The sequence below is a fragment of the Sceloporus occidentalis genome, unplaced genomic scaffold (assembly GCF_023333645.1).
Source record: "Sceloporus occidentalis isolate IW3139 unplaced genomic scaffold, rSceOcc1.0.p SCAF_1, whole genome shotgun sequence".
In the NCBI taxonomy this organism is placed as follows: Eukaryota; Metazoa; Chordata; class Lepidosauria; order Squamata; family Phrynosomatidae; genus Sceloporus; species Sceloporus occidentalis.
In genome coordinates, this window is record NW_028316981.1 from 235857988 (window position 1) to 235877030 (window position 19043).

General features: G+C 40.0%; 1 protein-coding gene and 1 long non-coding RNA gene across 5 annotated transcripts in view; one reads left to right on the forward strand and one right to left on the reverse strand.

The window, feature by feature from the left end:
* Positions 1–430: 430 nt before the first annotated feature.
* Positions 431–6075, reverse strand: TMEM252 (transmembrane protein 252). The gene is made up of 2 exons (XM_089490333.1): positions 5798–6075; positions 431–2070 (listed from the first exon to the last, which is right to left on the reverse strand). The coding sequence occupies exons 1-2, from the start codon at positions 6073–6075 to the stop codon at positions 1800–1802; spliced, it is 549 nt and encodes a 182-aa protein (XP_089346459.1). The 3' UTR covers positions 431–1799.
* Positions 6076–14098: 8023 nt separating this feature from the next.
* LOC149323635 (uncharacterized) overlaps positions 14099–19043 on the forward strand; it is a 36894-nt gene continuing 31949 nt past the window's right edge. For 2 of the 4 annotated variants that reach the window (XR_016277311.1, XR_016277313.1), the window contains exons 1-3: positions 14099–14228; positions 15046–15137; positions 16338–16755. This is a non-coding gene — a long non-coding RNA (uncharacterized LOC149323635). The remainder of the gene's footprint in view (positions 14229–15045; positions 15138–16337; positions 16756–19043) is intronic. The other 2 variants (XR_016277312.1, XR_016277315.1) reach the window with 2 other exon arrangements.

Below are 19043 nucleotides of genomic sequence, written 5' to 3' on the forward strand. Positions count from 1 at the left end.
TAACTCGATACTGTTATAAAGATAAATGAAATAAATAATCTTACTTTATTCTGACAACTGCTGTATAGAAAATAATAAGACAATTGATGTGGAGTAAAGCTCTCCACACGACAAAAATGCCCTAATTATTCTGTTTGGGAATGTTGAGAAACATAAGGAAGCCATGAGTTCCTTGAAAATTTTAAAATGGCGGTGGGAATCCTCACATGATAAGGACACAAGAAAAAAGATACATATAAGGATAAACCTGTGAGACTATACTATTAAAAGTCTCTTGTGGGACTTCTCTATTCATCCATTATTAACCTTTATTTACTTTGTTCAACTGTAATGTATTGCATAACATGTCAGATCTTTTCTTGTTGTCGTTGTCCAATATAGAAACAAATATTCTTCTCTTTGATTAAAAAATACTAGTTTTCTCTGAAAACAGTTTTCAGTACAAAACTTTATTAGAAGAAAGTGCAATGCAGTATGTAAACCAGGTGGTCCCAGAGCAGAGTACAAACTCATTGCCATTACAAAATAAACAACTGTTAGATTACATTACAAAATGCCAACTGTTAGATAATCCATCAAGAGATTTTCTATCCCACATTTAGCCTTTGCTAACAAAGAAAATGGATGTCAGAGCTGACGGGAGATGTAAACAGATATCACACATTGACATCAGATGCACCAATTCTAGTTATTCTATAGTTCAAGTGTTCATGGTCTCCATACCTAGTTGGTCACGTTTATCAAGACATCAGCTTTGGAATTTTTCCCCTCAAGACCTGAGACACAGTTATTAAACATAATGGGGAAATTACGTTATTAATACCAATAGCATTTTTCAAAAGAAATATTCATCAACAAAGAACTGCTTTCACCATTATATTTCATCCTAAACAACACTTTGTCCACATGGCATGTGGCTGAAGACCACCATCTATATGTATTGCATAAAAATGCCACAACAGTTACAAAATAAAGCCAATTCAGCAGCCTAGATAAAACAGTCTAGATCCATATTCTTCAGTGTTATTTGTACATATTTTAGTGAAACTACCTGAGTTTAAATCAAAGCCTTTTGGTTACTTCAGCTGTAAAATTAGACTCTGTGATCCAATCAAGATTTAGTTTTATTCAGCCACCACAACTGGCTCTCTGTTACAAGATGTATTATTTACCCTCAGGAGTTTAAAGCTGGAAAAATGCCTCCCATCATCTTTGTAAATGCCAAAGGAAGAATAAAATGCTTCCCTTCAGCAATAGCATAGCTGATTTCATTTAGAACATGTGTATGTGTGTGCACGCACATGCCTCCATAGTTCATCATTAGAAATCATTAGGATTTCTTTTTTCACTCTTTCCACAATGTCCCTGCCTCTGGCAGTTTATTTGCTGCTGCTGCTGTTGCTCTTTACACGATGGTGTTGGTTCTTGCTGCCATTTCTTCACATGGGCAGAGTAAAACCACAACAATGTAAACAAGCAGATTCAAAGCAAACAGTATCGCAACCAGCCAGCTATACTGTTTTGAACCCAGTGACATCAGTCATAGCCTTAAACACACTAGGCAGTTTTCCTGGTTGAGAGTACCACATTATTTCTGAAATAACCTTTCTAATGCCACACTGCCAGCCACTGAGTACTACTCACAAGGCTACCCTGGCACCCAATGCACATTGGTAGAGCAGCCCTGTGCTCCGTCCACTTCCACAGCATTTGGCATACAATGCCCTAGCCGCTGCCTGGTTCCCAGAACAGCAGACATTCTTCCATGTCCTGCTCAAGCCTTCTGACAAGCCGCTTCATTAGCAGCTGGTCTCTGGCACAGGTGGGTTAGAAGTCTCTATAGGTGTTGAATCATGTTCAGTTGTTCCCTGCTTCAGGGATGCTTCATATGAAGGCGGCTGTTCTTCCTGGGTGCTCGCTTCGTCAATGAATTCAAAGCTGCTCTCTGTGTACAGAGGTGGAGGTATGTTATACGTTTCCTTCTCTCTTTCCAGTGGGCTGACTGGCAGGGGAAATGTCTGCTTTTCAGGATCTGTGCTGTCTTCATAAGAGGGAGGGTAGAAGTCAGGCCTGCAAATAACACAGGACAAAAACACAAGTTGTTTTTAAGGATGTACAACCATCTACTGTATATAACATTTCTGGTGTATCTCTGATGTAGAGAGTGGTGCAGTGGTTTGAGCATTGGACCTATGACTCTGAAGACCAGGGTTTGAATCTCGGCCATAGAAAGCCACTGAGTGATCTTGGGCAAATCACACTTTCAGCCTCAGGGAGGTACTGACAAAAAACCCTCTGAATAAAACTTGCCAAGAAAACCCTGTGACGGGCTTGCCTTAGGGTCCTCATAAGTCAGAAATGACTTGAAGGTACAATAATAACAAATTTCTGCTGTATGAGAGACAGTATGGTGTAGCGGTTTGAATGTTGGACTGTGACTGCAGACCAGGGCTCAAATACCTGCTCAGTCATGAAAACCCACCTTTGGTGAGTCACACACTCTCTGCCCCAGAAAACTCTATGATAGGGTCTACTTTGGGTTGCCATAAGTTGGAAACATTGAAGGCACACAACAACAATAAATGTCTGCACAGACCTAATCTGGCCTTCAGTCCTTGCATTTGCTCACCACATTCCTCCTCGTGGTCAAAATTCAAACAAAAGAACATAGCCTTATACTGAGTCAGATGTCACACTGTGGATCCATCTAGCTCAGTCAACTGATTGGCACCAGCTCTCTAGGGTTTCAAGCAGAATGGTTTCCTAGTCCTGTCTGGTGATACCTGGTATTACTATGTGGTCTGTCTTTCAAGCCCTAAAGCAGACCTGCCCTGGCCCGGCTTAGCTTCCAAAATCATAGAAGATAAGGTATGTTCAGGGCAATTTGGAGGTAGCCCCCAGAAAGGTAGCCACTCTGCTTTTAGGAATTTTGATATATCTACCACTGACAATGACATAAGATTTGGATAAGGAAGGATTTCTCTCAGTTTTTATATCCCTGCCTTCTATTAGAATCCTGTAGTCTGTCTAAGCTTATTTATACAGTATGATTTATTTGGGAAGTGCAGGCTAGAAGCTGTTTCAAAGCGTTATTTCTGGATATCTAACCAGGGTCCGTGCTGTGTTGTATTTATAGAGCTGCTGCTTTGTCGATTGTGAGTGTTTGTGATGCTGTTACCACAACAGAACAGGAAGTGACATTTGTATCCATGGCCCATTAACAAACTTTACCAGGCGGGAGGCCACTTTGACTTATGGAAACTCTTACTGTGAGAGCAGCAGTCTTCACTCTAGGAATGGCTGAGATACATAGATATAAACTGCAGGATGTGCAGATAACAGTGAAGCGCTCTGTTGCTGAGCACTGCTTGAACAATATGGAATCTAGCATGTTAAAATCTATTTGAAAAAATAGTGCAGAGACCTATGAGTGTAGGGTTTTGCATTATACCAGTAATATTTTTTTAAAGATTGAGATTCTATTTTAGATCATACAATATTCTGGAATCATTTTAAACTCATTATTTTGCTATTAAGAATCCTTCAGCGCTTGCAATCTAGCCCATCAGGATGTGTGCTGTATGTCACAGGGCATCTTTGGATAATTATTTCCATCATTAAAGTGTTTGCTTAAATCAACTGAAAGTAAAATGGAAGTGCCCTGGCAGATACCTTGTCATTCAGTAATTTGTTGATTACATTTTTTTAAATGCTACCCTTCCTCTGAAGAGCACACAGACTTTTCCTGTGTTCATAACAACTATGAGGGGGAGTGACTCACGGAAAGTCATCTAAGGAGCTTTTTCACTGGGCTGGGAACTTAATTTGATTTTGCTGCCACCAAGCCCAGTGCTCTAGCACTACACTGGCTCTTTGACTGGCAATGTTAACAGTGAATGTTGCATAAAAAGAGAGAGAGAGAGAGACCAAATTATTAAAGGACTGGAATAAAATTAAATGAATAGTTAAATATGGATCAGATATTTTTTCAATTAATGGAGGAACAAAGTAAGCAATTGTTTCCAGAACTGAACTAGTCATAAAATATTAGAAAAAAGAACGGTAACTTCTACTGCTTTTATTGACCTAAGACTTTTTTTTTAGCTTTTTAAAAAATGTTCCATATAATGCTGAAAACAAGAAAAGTTGCACGGACAGAAAAACAATATAAAACTCTGACCATAGTGTCCTGGACTTTCTGCAGAATAAATTTTTCTCATTTTTTTAATATTGAATAAAGAAACGACATTCTTAATTCATTTATTCACTAACTGTAACCTGCACAGTTGTCAGTTATTTAAACAAATGGAAGACAACAAACTGGCTTTGCTGTAGTTATGCAAAGAAAGGAAAAAAGCAGAATGTATTGGGATCTTGATTTAAGTCAGGTGAGGCCTCATTAAAATTTAAGTTGGTCATACCTAGTTTTTCACACTGATTTTAATACAGTGGACCACTTAGTATCCACTGTAGTTTGGTTGCAGGACCTCTTGTGGATACCAAAATCCGTGGATGCTCAAGTCCCATTAACTACAATGGCACAGTAATATGTCGCCCCTTATATCAAATGGCAAAACTAATGTTTGCTTTTTGGAATTTATATCTGAATATTTTCAAGCCATGGATGGCCGAATCAGTGGATAAGGAATCAGTGGATACTTAGAGCTCACTGTAGTCTCAAAATACTACTAATTTAATCTGGATCCAGCCCACTGGATTAGATTCGCCCTGTGGCTCCCAGTGCCTCCTCTCATGTCATTCCAAAGAGCAGCAACAGAGAATCCCACTAACAGAGTTCAGCCCACAGGTAATCTCGACTCAAAACATTAATTTTTAAAAAAACACAGTTTTTTGGAACAGTCTCCTAAACATAAGTGAGAAGAAAATAATGGCTTTAAATGTGAAATGTATTTATGCATAGAAACTGATGCACAACCCATACAAACCATGTGTGTTGTGTGTATATATGCTCTCATATTATTTGTTGACTTATGGCAACCCCATTAATTTTCACAGGATTTTCTTAGGGAAGAAATACTCAAAGGTGGTTTTGCCAGTTCCTTCTTCTGAAATATAACCTCCAGCACTTGGCATTCATTGGCAATCTTTCTTCCAAGTACTAACCAGAGCTGACCCTGCTAAGCTTCTAATATCAGACAAGATCTGGTGTCTTTATAGTATATAGGCCCTGATCAGGAAAGTACTAAGCAAATATAAAAAATCATTTAAGCAAATAGGAAGCAAGATAACAGACAATGGATTGTGCACAGCAATAATAAATTGATAATAGATTAAAATAGAAGATTTAAACTGGTGACTTAACATATGATGAAAAATAATGTGCACAGAACTGGGTGGGAAGAAAAATTAGTAGTGGTTTATTTCATTTATATCCCACCTTTTCCCCAGTATGGGACACAAGACAGCTTCCAGTAAGTTAAACAAAATATAGTTGAAATAATAAATTGTACAAAAGTTTTGAAATCATTAAATGAAGCAAGCCTATTAAAATACTGAAAATAAATTAAAGTACATTTAAAATATAATAGAAATAAAAGTACAGCATGCTTTTTGACTTAACAAATACTGGATAGTATCAGGAAGGGAGACAAGGAATGGTGTGATCAAATACATCATAAGAAATTATGGGTTAGCCAATGACTGGAGAGATACTGGAATGGAAAAAATGCAAGGACTGGGCTAAAATAGAGGGAAAAGAGATGATAATGTGTGCAGGATTCAAAATGTTGAACAAATGCAAAGACTGGAACCGTGGACTGAAACACTGGAGACGTACCTGTCTATGGTATTGACATGGCTCTCTCGAATTCTACGATTTCCAGGTAAAATGCTGTGAAATAAGCTCTTGTGCTTACTGGCCTCATGATAAGTGCTCCAGAAAATCCCAGTGATGAGAAGAAAGAACCCCAAGGGTAACAGAAAATAGGCTATAGGTAAACTATTGCACTTGCAGCCAGGGGCACCTGTAGAGATGCAAAAGGCTCCTAAGCAAATAATCGAAAAGCCAAGCAAGAGCACAAAGAAGCGGAGAAAGGTTAAGAGGTTCTTTGACATCTTTGCAGTTAGCCCCAGTCGCTTATTTTGTCTGGGTTTCTCTCATGTGCTCTTTCCTGCCTAACTCCCTCAAGGCTTTATATGCGCTGAGAAAAGTGCTCATTGGACACCTGCTCCGACAATCATTAACTATACACATTAACCATTTGAAGCAGTCACAATATCTCAAGAGATTAATTTATAATCAAAACACTGCTGGGGAAAAGCCAACATATACTTCCTGTATTGTTTCAGTGCCAGCATAAACTCAGCAAACTTTGCTGCCTAGGCTGGTTACGGCAGTTTGGACTGGAATGTGTAAGGCTTTTCCCAGAATATACACAACTTGTTGCACAAGTGTAGGCTTTTATATTTTAAAAAGCCTAATAAAAAACAACATCTTCATGTTCTCAGAGATTGCCACAAGAGTAGGGTTTTTTTAATGCTCTAAATTTAAAACAAGGATATTCTGTAGATTTCCATATTTTATTTAATAGAATAATACATGGACAGGAAAAATTATCACTGTAAATTGGATTATTCTTCCTTTGCTACATGTTTGGATTATTCTTGGCAAGCTAAATCATTTATGCCAAAATTCTCTTGGTGGTTTATACTGGTATCATCAGGGGCTTATGCCAGTATAGCTACTTTCTCAGACACAGTGCAAGGAGGTTGCCAGTACCTCATTATGCAATGCCTCTCCACCTGCACAATGGCAACTGGATAGCACCAGGGAGATCCCTCCTCAAATGATCAATGACTGGTGTAGAACTGCACCCTAGCACTGTCTGACCGCTCTTGCACAGCCAGGAAAAGAAGATCAACCTTCACCCTTCCAGATCTTGTTACCCAAAGAAAAGTGGAAGGACAGGGGATCCCCATCAACTGTATCAGCTGAGGGACACAGAACTTTGGGGGACTTTGCTTAGCTCAAGAAGGCTAGCAGGAGGTTGGCTAACTTGAAGATCGTTTCCACCTGCATCCAGTACTAACTGAGGAGGATTTCAAGTTTGGGTGAATTAAGGTTTTTATTCAGAAATATGCAAGATTGCAATCAAACCAATGATAGTAATTCACACAGACACACCACACAGAGCTAACCAAAGCAGAGGTATGGAAACTGGATAGCGGATTTTTAGGGTTGTAGAGAGGGCAGTATTTACCTATCCTGAAGAGTAGACTAGGGAAAGTGTGAAACGGCTCAGACAAAGTCTGAGGGTGACACAGTGAGTGGAAGAATCGCTCTGTGCACAGGGAGCACAGGCTGGAGGCCAACTGTGTGCAAGAATCATGGAATCATAGAGTTAGAAGAGGCCACAAGGGCCATCCTGTCCAAACCCCTGCCATGTAGGAACTCAGAATCAAAGCATCCCTGACAGATGGCCATCCAGCCTCTGTTTAAAAACCTGAAAAGAAGGAGGCTCCACCATTCTCCAAGGGAGTGTGTTCCACTGTTGAACAGTTCTGTCAGAAAGTTCCTCCTAATGTTGAGGTGGAATCTCTTTTCCTGTAGCTTGCATCCATTGTCTCAGGTCCTATTTTCTGGAGCAGCAGAAAACAAGCTTGCTCCCTCCTCAAAATGACATTCCTTCAAATATTTAAACGGCTATCATATCTCCTCTTAACTGTCTCTACTCCAGGCTAAACATACCCAGCTCCCTAAGTCCAGACTTTCAAGTGTCTTCGGGTCTCTGTGTCCTTCCCAAGGGAAATTCACCTGGTGTTTCAAAGGTCATTGTAACCTCTTAAGAACATGCCTGGCTCCAGATATGAACATATGAAAATATGAAAACCTCAAATATAGAGCAGGGATGCAGCGTGTACTAACAACCTCCAACAGCCCCAGGACAGTAAAGCTTGTTCCTTTTTCTCCAGCTACTGAATGTTGGTGACCTGGCTCTGTATTGGAAGAGTGTCCTGTGGAGATGTATCTTCACACCGGCATCAAGCAGATGGGGCAAAAGGAGCAGCCAGAGGCCGCTACCAACCCAATCACTGCAGGACTGTGGCAACCGGATGTTGCAATCCCAAGGTTGTTCACTGCTGTGGTCCCAAATAGACCACAGAAAGGGGTGGATAAAATCCACTCTTTTTGTAGCCAGGTTTAGGATGCCTTCCATGCAGTTTGCGTCATCTAATCACCATGTCCCCCTAAATAGCATCCCCCCCCCATCTGTTTCAGTCCATTGGCTGCTGTCATACTGCCAGAGAACAAACAGGCTTCACCCACAGGATTTCCAGCATATGTACACTAATCTTCACCACCACTGACTAAGATTTTGATCACTGGCTGCAATCAGTATACCCTCACTCAAGTACAAGGCTCAATAAGTGTAATGGGATTTATTTGTAGGAAGACATAGACATTTGTAGGAAGACAGAACACCATAGTTAATTGTTTTGGTAATCTCAGTGCTGTAGTTCTTACCTGCATGTTAGCATATTACCATGATATTTGTAAAAAAAATTACACAAACCAAATTTGGATGTATGATGCTACATATATATGTCAATACAATCAGTGGGAATAGTGTTGCAGCCTAGCTCCCTGAGATGCTGCAGTGAGAATGCAGTTCGCTGGACCTGATCACACTGAGAATCCAGGAACTGTATAATCTCAGTCACTGCCAGTACTTTTTATTAGTACTAAGAACAATATTCAGTTCCACTACCAGATAATATAAAACGTGGTGTGTGTGTGCACGTACGTGTGTATGCATGTGCATGTGTGCACAGTAATGCAGAGCTGGTCATTACCCATCCCCATCCTAGCCAGTTTGCAGCTATGTAAAAGCTTCCATTGATGCCATATTTGTCATAGTTACAGCACTTTTTAAAAAGCTATTTTCTTTTAAATTTGCTATGTCCCTGCCAAAATTTAGCTTGAGATTCTTTTGTTTAATTATACAGAGACAACAACAATAAACATTAAAAGGAGAAATTTCACGTTAAAATTTGTTCTGAAGCCAAACTGCTCTCCTGGAAATGTGATTCAGCTTCAAAACAAGATGTGTACTCCCAGTGCACCCTATTTAAAAGTGGCATGTGGTTGCTTTAAAGGCTTTTTTGGCAATGTGGCAAAAATTTGTAATATGGTCTGTATCTGCATTGCAGAATTAATGCAATTTGACACTACTTGACAGTTAGACAAGGCTCCATCCTCTGGAATCCTGGGATTTGTTATTTGTTGTGGCACTAAAGCTCTCTGATAAGGAAAGCTAAATATCTCACAAAACTACAAATCTCAGACAGGGTAAAGGCATGAAATGTGAAGCAATAATGCTTCCCATTAACTCTCATTCACAGTATCTTAGAGGCTATACTTATGCTTCTAAATTGGCCTATATGAATGCTGGAGGAAGATAAAAGTAATAGCAGGGGATGTGGGGGAGAGAAGGAGACAATTAGAGTTGCCTGCCTACCAAAAAAAAAAAAAATGCTCTCACTGTTGCCAGCCTAACAGTTGGGGTCCATTTCAGATACACTACAGCTACAAAACCCCAAATCCACAAGCAGCAGTACATCATCACTATTTTTCTCCTACATGATGAAGCCAGTGAAGTTTCAAAAGCTTGCATAATATACGCTACAGAACTGGTCCCAAAATGAATTGCTGCTTGTGGATTTGGGATTTTGTTGTATTTTGCTGCACAACCGACATGGCTACTCCTGAATATTTTTGTCCCCTGGATTATAGTAACACACTCTGCAGCCAAAGGCCTCCAGCAAAGTTTGCCACTAAAGCTGCAGAGTGTAGACACACAAATGGTTCTACAGGGCTGCTGTTCCTTGGAGGTCATTTGGAAATGCAGACATCATTGTACTTGCACGTCTATCTGGTTTATAAGAAATATACCAAAAATATACCAGGGTCACTGAGTGGAAAGAACATATATTACCCAACCACCGGTCCAACTGTTAAAGCTGTTGTAAATCACCATCATCCTAGTTCTGCCAATGTTCATTTCACTGTTGTCACTTCTCTCTGTGTCCACTTACCAATGACGCAGTGTGTCTCTCTATAAAGTTGTCAAGGACACAGGAATGCGCTAGGTAAAGTAAAAGAACAGTAAACTTATGCATACAACCACGCCTCCAGTGATGTCAGTAGAGAAAAATCCTGCTGGAATTTGCAGTCAGTTTTAAATTCACTGTCCTCCTGCACTCTGGACGTTGGCTCAAAGATATGGTAACAACAGTTTAAAAGGTGATACCTTCTTACATAGCTGCAGCCGACCAAGGCAAAGTGTTTTAAATCCTAGGTTTGCCTTGAGTTTATGCAGAAATTGAAAGTAATGAGCAACATTACTGTTTTTAAATTTAACTTCCCAGTATCCCTCTGGACACACGAAGGCTTGGGAATCTTGGGGGTTGTCATTCAGAAAAGTAAATTTTCTGTACTCTGGGAGGTAGAGAGCCAAACTAGGGACAAATACTTGCCTGCCTTCTGATTTCCTCTCCAAATAGCTCTGCAATGTCCCCCACTCCCTGGTCTAAGATTCAGTGAGTAAGGGGAGAGAGGCCAGGAGAAACCGTTGAGACTGCAAATGGGCCAGAACCAGGAATGTGGTCCAAAACAAGTAGCAATCAAGATCTGAAGCAGCAACAGAAACTCATAGGGAGTTGGAAGTAGTTGCTTCATCAAAAGCATGTGCTTTATCGTGTTCCAAGGCAGCAAAGAAAGCCAAGGGTGTATCCACACTGCACAACAACTATAGAGCTTTGAAACCACTTTAATTGCCACGCCTCCATCCTACACACTCCTGGCATTTTGTAGTCTGTTGAGGTACTTAGAAATCCCTGCTTGAGAGATCTAATGCTCTAATTTAAAGGAGTATGCATTAGAATTGTCTAGCAGTAAGTACATTACCAAACTTCAGATTCCCAACATTGTGCAGAATGGAGTCATATCATCCAAGGAGTAAAGCTGTACAGTGTGGATACACCCCAGAAACATTCCAGAAAGTGCATAGTCCAAGCCAGGCAGGAATCTGGAATCAGGGCCTTATCACTAGGCAAAGTGATGCAACCATCTTAGGCAGGTGCTGGGTTGCAGAGTGGCAATTCTTCATTCCTCCTTAGCCCACTGTATATCCACCTCTCTTTGAAGATATAGCTGTTTATACCACATTCCCAGCTGCTTGTACCCCTTGCCCTGTCCTGCATTCCCTAAAGTAGTGCTACTCAAAATGGTGGTCTATGAACTAGTGCCAGTCTGCAAGCTATTGGCGGGTGAACCCTGGAAAAATTCCCGGAAAGAAAGAGTTGTAGTCAGTTGGCACAAATAAGGTGCCAGTCCCTGGTGTTGCTATGTGCCTTCAAATAATTTCTGACATACAGTGACATTAAGGCAAACTTATCAAGGAATGTTATTGCAAGATTTGAACAAATCAAACAGAGGCATTAATTTGTCTAGCTCTTTGCCTGTGTTTGAGGCTGAGAGAGTGTGACTTACCTAAGGTCACCTAGTGGGTTTCCATGACTAAGCAGGGATTTATACACTGGTCTTCAGTGTCATAGCCCAATACTCAAACCACTACACTATTTGGGCTCCATTTAGGCCATAGCTGCTGCCAAAAACAACCAATGCATGTCTCAATGTACACAGTGCTGCATTCTTTTTATTCCTTTACCTTTGGGTGGAGGGGCATGATTAAACTGTGTTCAACTTAATTTTGTCAATTAATGTATCTTTTCAAAATTCAAGTCAGCAGCCAGAAATCAGGCTCTTAGCAATAATACTACTAACTAGCCACAGTCCCTTAGCACAGTTCCTGGGATCCAATGAGCCTATTCTGCATAAATTGCTGATTGTCTCTTTCTGTCTAGTGACGTTAGAAACATCTTACCACTTGAAAGAGGCAGTGACTCTTCATAGTTGGGAAAAAACACTCTCTGTTCAATGGCCCTTACGAAAAGTGGGCCATGTAAATGCACGAAAAGAACCATCCACATAGTTAATTCTATACAATGTGGGTCCCATTTATTAATTATTTTAATAATAATAGTCTCCTCCTGCTTCACATAGTAACTTATGGAAAGGTTTGCTTACCAGTCGCTAAGTACTATAATCAGTTTGGTTGACTTTGGAGAATATCTGTGTGTATCTTGGGGGTGGTATGGTTTCGGGGGTGGGATAATTGTATGTATAAAACTTTTTGAAAAGGGAGCCCCAAAGTCAAAGATGTCTTTTTGTTTTGGAAAGGTGAATGAGACAAAGAATTGCAGAGAGAAAAATAAAGCACATGAAAGGAAGGGAGCAAAAAAAAAGGACATTGTTGGAGCAAAGCAATAATGAGCCACATATACATTGATATTGTTGATGCAGGTAGTGATTGCGGGATAGAATTTTTGGAAAAACAGAGGAAAAAAGGGGCTAATTAGTTTATCATTTAGAAGACAACACTAGGAGTATTGGAAACTTGACTGAACACCTTCAAAAATAGGGCTGGTGTGTGAGAAACAGCAGAATGCCTTCTGAACATCAGAATCCTAATGTCCAGGTATTGGGAATCTTAAAATCCAGGTACTCTCTTCTCCAATGCAGATAGTAATTAAAACAAAGCCAAAGATCTTACTTCATTATGACCCATAGTAGCCCATCAGATGTGAGGTGGTGGATTTTTAAGACATTAGTCAGCAAGATGGAAATAATCTAAATCTTTCAAGAAAAGATTGAAATGTCTCTTCTTTTTCTTTCCTGGTATGAAATAGGAAGGAAATAAGAGTCTTGATTAACCTCTCTGTTAATAGCCAAAGACATAATAAACAGTTGCAAGAGAATCTCTATTGTGATTGTTTTAAACAAAGTGGCCTCTTTGAGATGAGACAGGAGACAAAAAGGCAATCACAGGAGTTTATCATACGAGAGGGAAGCACCCGTATCCTGTGAATAAATGGGTATTAAATCCATGAATATCCCGCAAGAGCAGGATTGTTTTCAGACAATGATGTGCAAATTCACAATTGTCCCGGCATTAACCCATGAATAAAGTGGACAAATTGTGCCGCTTTTTATTGTCAGGATTTCCCTGAAATCAAAGTGAGGATGACCATGTGAAGACTATTTTGAATGTGCAGCTGAACACTTGAAAAATCTTGCAAGGTTCATAGAATGTTCAATAGACTCACTGGGGGCGGGGGGAGATATGTGCATCTTCCAGCATGAGTTGGAAGTCAAACATCATGTTCTCGATGCATACTACCTTGCACACAATAACAATATGTTCACATTTCACTACACCACCAGATTCTCCCTCTTTTAGTAGCCACAAGTCAGACCATTGAAAAGATGGGGGAGCAGTACATGCCTCTGCCTTTCAGTGAGATAAAGTGAAATATTTAAACCAAAGTCCAAGGTATTCTGAATCATGTTCCTCTAAATCAGCAAGGGTAACTTGGATGGATCTGTAGCCACTCTGCCCTCCCACATGGGGATGTCCCACTATGTACAAAAAATGCTAGGAGGTTGAGAGTATTTTATGAAGAACAGAAAGAGACCAGAAGTTTATTTCCATTTTTAGAATGGGGGAGAGAGAATAAAAACTCCCTCCTCACATACTCATACACACTAAGCAAGGCCACTCCTCTATACCTTGGAGAGAATCCTAGAGGCTTCCAGAAGAGGTGATTCTCTTTTTGGAGTGATGGGGGGGGGGGGGAGACTGGGGGCTGTCAAAAGGGTGGGCTACATGCAACATTTAACCCAGGTGATGCCCTGATCTGTCTCTGAATAATGTAAGGATCTAGTCTAGCCTTCCTTTCATGACTGAATCAGTTTTGCATGGTATTTTTTTATTATTATTTACCTTGAGATTTGAACTTAGAATCTGGTTTAGAAGAGTGAGATTTTTTTTCTGCTCAGTACCAGATAAGAATGAACTCAATGAGCTTATGAGTCACCTTTACATATCACCTCTACGTGGTCATAAAAAGCATTCCAGATTACGGTAAGACATCCTCAGTGACATTTACTTAGCAGATTTGTAGTGCAACTTGTTTCATGAAGGCCTTCTTCTTCTTTTTTTTCAGGAATATGGTCACCTATATTGCAAGTTCATTGTTATGCAGTTTAGACAAGAGTGTCAACGCCTCAAACTGCCCTTCCAGAACAGTCACATCACTGCTGCCACACCATTCATCTGGCAACGAAGAGCACCTAAGGTGCTGAGGTGAATAGTGACATCTGCAGGGACTGCCTTGTTGTAGTCTTAACTGTCATCACTTTCTTGGTACTTGGGAGCCTTGAAGCCTCAGGTAGATAAGGTCTCACCAACCACTGTAACACAAAGAGTAATACCCTCCAACTGTCCCAGTTTGGGAGAGACAATCCAGATTCAGCCTTTGTTGTTCCACCTTTTCACCTATTTTTAAAATGTCCCAATTTCTCTCTCCATCTCCTCCCTCTCCAATTTCCTCTTTTGTTGTCAGCTTACTTCAGTTGCTTCAAATTGAATACAAAGTGCAAAAGTAGTCAATATCACACTGCACTGTTATAATGCTATTATGCCACTTCAGCTGCTATGGCTGCTTCCTGTGGCGTTCTGGAATTTATAGCTTAATGAGGCCTAAGAGCTCTCTGGCTGAGACGTCTAAATGCCCCTCCTTAAACTGTAAACCCCAGAATGCCACAGGAGGAAGCTGTAGCGGTAAAAGTGGAATAATATCACTGTAACAGTGCAGCATGATATTCAGAACTCAGTGAGGGGAGAGAGGGAGGCAGAATTTTGTCCTCCCCAGAAGAGTCAGGCAAAAGCAAACTTCTGCAACCTCTCTTTGTGTATTCTTCCTCATTAATAACTTTTGCCATCTTGAACACACTCTGATGTTGCTTGGCCACACATCTCTCAGTCTTCATTTGTGAAATGCTGGAGTGTGTGTGTGTGTGGGGGGGTATGTCTATGTGTGTAAAAGAGATTTTCTGTATCCATTCCTAGTTTCTGGAACTCCCTAATTAGAGTGTCTCACCTTTCTCCATTCTCTTTCCAGGTGGCAAAATCCTTTAGCAGGAAGGAGTTTGGCCTGTCGCATGGTGGCTAGTGCTAGCTTTTCTGGAGAATGATATCTGGTTGAGTGTGCAGGTGGGTTTTATTGCTGTTTCTGACTTTTAGCAATAGCAATAGCAAATACATTTCTATACTTAAGTACTCCCTAAACAGTTTACAATGTGTAAGCTAATTGCCCCGAACAAGCTGGGTACTAATTTTAGCGACCTATGGAAGGATGCAAGGCTGAGTGAAACTTGGAGCCCTGCAGGACCGAACTCACAACCCTACGCTTGTGAGAGGCCGCAGTACCGGCACTTAACCACTGCACTCCTTAGTATTACATTCTTCTTTTAGTATATTTAGTCATACTCTTTTTAATATTAAATTCTATTATACTATTTGTTGATTATATGTTCTGGTGATTTAAAGAGAACCTTGTGGTCCCTTGACCTCTTCTAAATGGAAATGTGGGACATAAATTCTTTAACTGTACCATTTCATCACTAATGTAACTCCAGATGCCTAGCAGCTGCCTGGCCCTCCCTTCCCACTGTCATGGGAAAGAGCCATTCCATCAGACTGAGGTGCAGGAGAGAAGATAGCCATTTTGACCAGTGACATTTGGCCCTTCTTTCCATCAACTGTGAACTGCAGATGGTTGTTATAAGAATTAGTTTCTGCATTTGTATTTCTCTTCCTCCCTCCCAATCTCCTTTTTCTTTTGTATCATGTAACCCTGAGGACAAGACTGTCCTATTATTGGTCTTTGTAAACTGCTATGGAAAAAAAAGTATGCTTCAAATGAATAGGAAATAATGTTGTTCTGACTGCAAACATGCTTTAGGCTATCCTCTGACCTGACTTTTCAGCGTTTCAGGATTGCGATGCCATCTTGGCTCCACAAACCTGCTCCTTACAGTGCAACAGATGGATTAGCCACTAGCAGCCTCAGGCCATATCTAGCAATTTGGCCCCTTCTCACCCAAATGACAATCTATAATTTATGAACAGCCAGTATTAAGGCTTATAAATAACAGTTTTCCTTTACTGATAGCCTGCATTGGGTGTTACGGTGGAAGTTCTCCTCCATCCCTGCCATAGACACACCAAATGTCTAATTGGCGTGTGCTCACTAGGGCTGCTGGGAATTGCAGTCTGGAGTTGCATCATCTGGGGGGGGGGGTGCATGATTCCCACCCCTGGTGAAAAATACAGCACCATGCAATTGAGTATATCTGTATGATAATTTAGTTGAGCTCTATGGTAAAATAGAGCCATTTTCTCTACTTGCAGGTGGTATCAGGCAGCTGGCATAGGAAGCCATTTTCCTACTGAGGAATGATCACTGGATTGCTGCCAAGGACAGGGTGTTCCAGTGTCAAGACTATGAAAACTCCTGGAGAGCTATTATGCTTATGTGGGCTGATCAGCCAATAGAACAGTGAGGAAGGCATAGTAACTGTTCAGCAGCAGGAAGGTGACAGTTACACTTGGTATTATTTTAATTTTTTTAAGTCAAGTTTTATTTTATAAATTTCTGGAAAACATAAGGTTCTAGTGGTCAGCTTGTAGTCAGTGCAAGCCAAAAATCCTGATCATGGTCTTGGTCCATTAGGCATCCAAAAAGCCATGAGAAGTGAGGCAGTTGAAGAGAGAGCCTTCTCAGTAGTGGTCCCCCAGTTATGGAATCTCACCCGTCTCTCCCAACCAGGTAATTATAATTTTGGCCTCTAACCAAGATAATTTTATTCTCACAGGCTTTAGAATCCAAACACTGAAATGCATGTTCCTTCTATTAACATGTTTCTAGATTTTATTTTTCTGTGAACTTGCTTTAAAAAAAAAATATCTGGAAGCATCACAGAAATGCAGTGTGTCAATAAATATAATTTAACTTTGAATAAAGAAACCTGCTCTTGCCCAAAGCTGGGCATCCTAGAATTAGAGATGGGAAAACTTGCAGGCACTTTTTATATGTGTATAAAAAATACAGCTCCAGGAACCATCAGCTGGAGCTTTGGTGCAGAAGATATACATTTAGAATTTAAAAATTTGGAACCTAGTAATTAATTTGAGTACCAGAGGTGAATGGTTACAGTTCTTCTTCCCAAAAAATTTATACCATATGCTTTCTTAATTTCAGTGGGATAATTTTTTTGTTTCTGTTAGTGACTGTTAGAGAATTGAAAATCAAAAGTCCTTGCAGAATGATGGCAAATCATCCAGAGATCTACCTTCTGTCCATCTTTACCTTGGATAAATAGACACCTTTTGCTTTGAGCATCATAATGATAGTATCTAAAATATTTTATTAGTGTGAGGCTAGGAAGAAGAAATTCTGTTTTCACAAGCAGAGAATGAAAACATAGGGCTGCTGCCATTTCAAATTAATTCCAATGTTTTAATGTGTTGCACAAGTTGCAGAGTAGTCCTTTTTCATATGTTATTAAGTATTCTATAATGACTATGTATAAGCAAAGGGGATGCATCAGAATAGCAAGTGTTTGCATTCCCCCTTCCATTATGCCACTAATACACACTAAATTCCACATCTGAAATCAACCATATGGGTATATTTGCATATGTTCAGGCAGCTCTATATCTTGTGTCCTTGAACACCTGGGAAATGTACCAGTATTGATTCAAGCAGAGCTTGGGCCAGTGGGCAGGCTGGCTGGGGCAATGTATGTTAAATGTTTGATGCATAGGTGAAGAAAAATGTGGCCCATGATAAAAAGACATCATTCTAAAATGTGCCAAATGTGTTCTGTATTTTCACTCTCATTTTCGCACCTTGGACTCAATTACACAAGCACTTCTCTTTGGGAATTAAAATAAACTCAACAGCAATAACGTATTAGATAATGTTTTGCTGCCTTTTATGACAACCAAAATCAGCTGCCCGAGGCCACGCCGCACTCTACCTAATGGTAAGACCAGCCCTATTGAAGAATCCATAGCCCCAACTGAACAATTAAATTACTGTAATAAAGATCACTGTAAGATTATCTGAAAGCCCTGTTGACCTCCGCACATAAGCAATAATTATGGTACTGAGCACACATTGCACTCATTGACACTTAAGAATATATTGTCATTGCACTTATTGACTTCTTTCAATTCTCAGCAATAAGATCATACACAAATTATACCAAAATTGACTATGTGGAGATTAGATATAGCAATGGTAATGTGTTATTGTTTGTGGGAGGTGCCCAAAGGTGCATGGCAACGAGTTAAGATCTAATGAAGTGTGTTTTTTGTTTTCTAGGTTCAGATATGGTCCTTTAAAACAAAGGTTAATCCTTAATATTTAGTGAGGAATCTGACTAAATAAATACTAGTGTAGGCAGAGTATTACTTGCTTTCTCAGGAGGTCTACCTGAGGTTATTTTGCAGAAAATGCCACCCTTTAGTTTTAAAAAAATATTGGGTATGTCAAAATATAAATTAATATTGTCAAATGGTGATTTAGCATGGCAAACCACCTCTGAACAAATCTTGCAAATATTTTTTTTATATGGTCTCCATAAATTTGAATCAACTTGAAGGCACATAACACTAACAAATATTGTCAGATAATATTGTCAGAACAACAAGGTGAACAATAGGTCTGATGTGTTTGCTAATTACTAAAATGTTAGCTATTTATTGTCAGGGCCAGCTCAGGCCATTTTGCAGCATACAAGGGTTAAGATGGCTCTCCATTCATTCCATCTGCAGAAGCTGACTGGACTGATTCTTGAATCTTACTTCAAAACTGGTGAAATGACAGCAGTTTCTATCTCACCTGAGGGCAGCAGCCAGCAGGCTAACTTAGGTTCCTGCCACACGGTAGAATTAATGAAATTTGACACCACTTAAACTGGCATGGCTCTATCATATGGAATCCTGGGGTTTTTAGTTTGTTGTGACACCAGAGCTCTCTGACAGAAATGGCTAAATATCTTACAAAACTACAAATCCCATTCCATAACATTGAGCCATGGCAGTTAAAGC

Excerpts from the sequence above, each read along its gene's own strand:
- TMEM252 (XM_089490333.1), bottom strand. The coding sequence starts at position 6,075 with ATGTCAAAGAACCTCTTAACCTTTCTCCGCTTCTTTGTGCTCTTGCTT. Across the intron at positions 2,071-5,797 it reads CATGTCAATACCATAGACAG|GCCTGACTTCTACCCTCCCT; the intron begins GTACGTCTCCAG and ends TGTTATTTGCAG.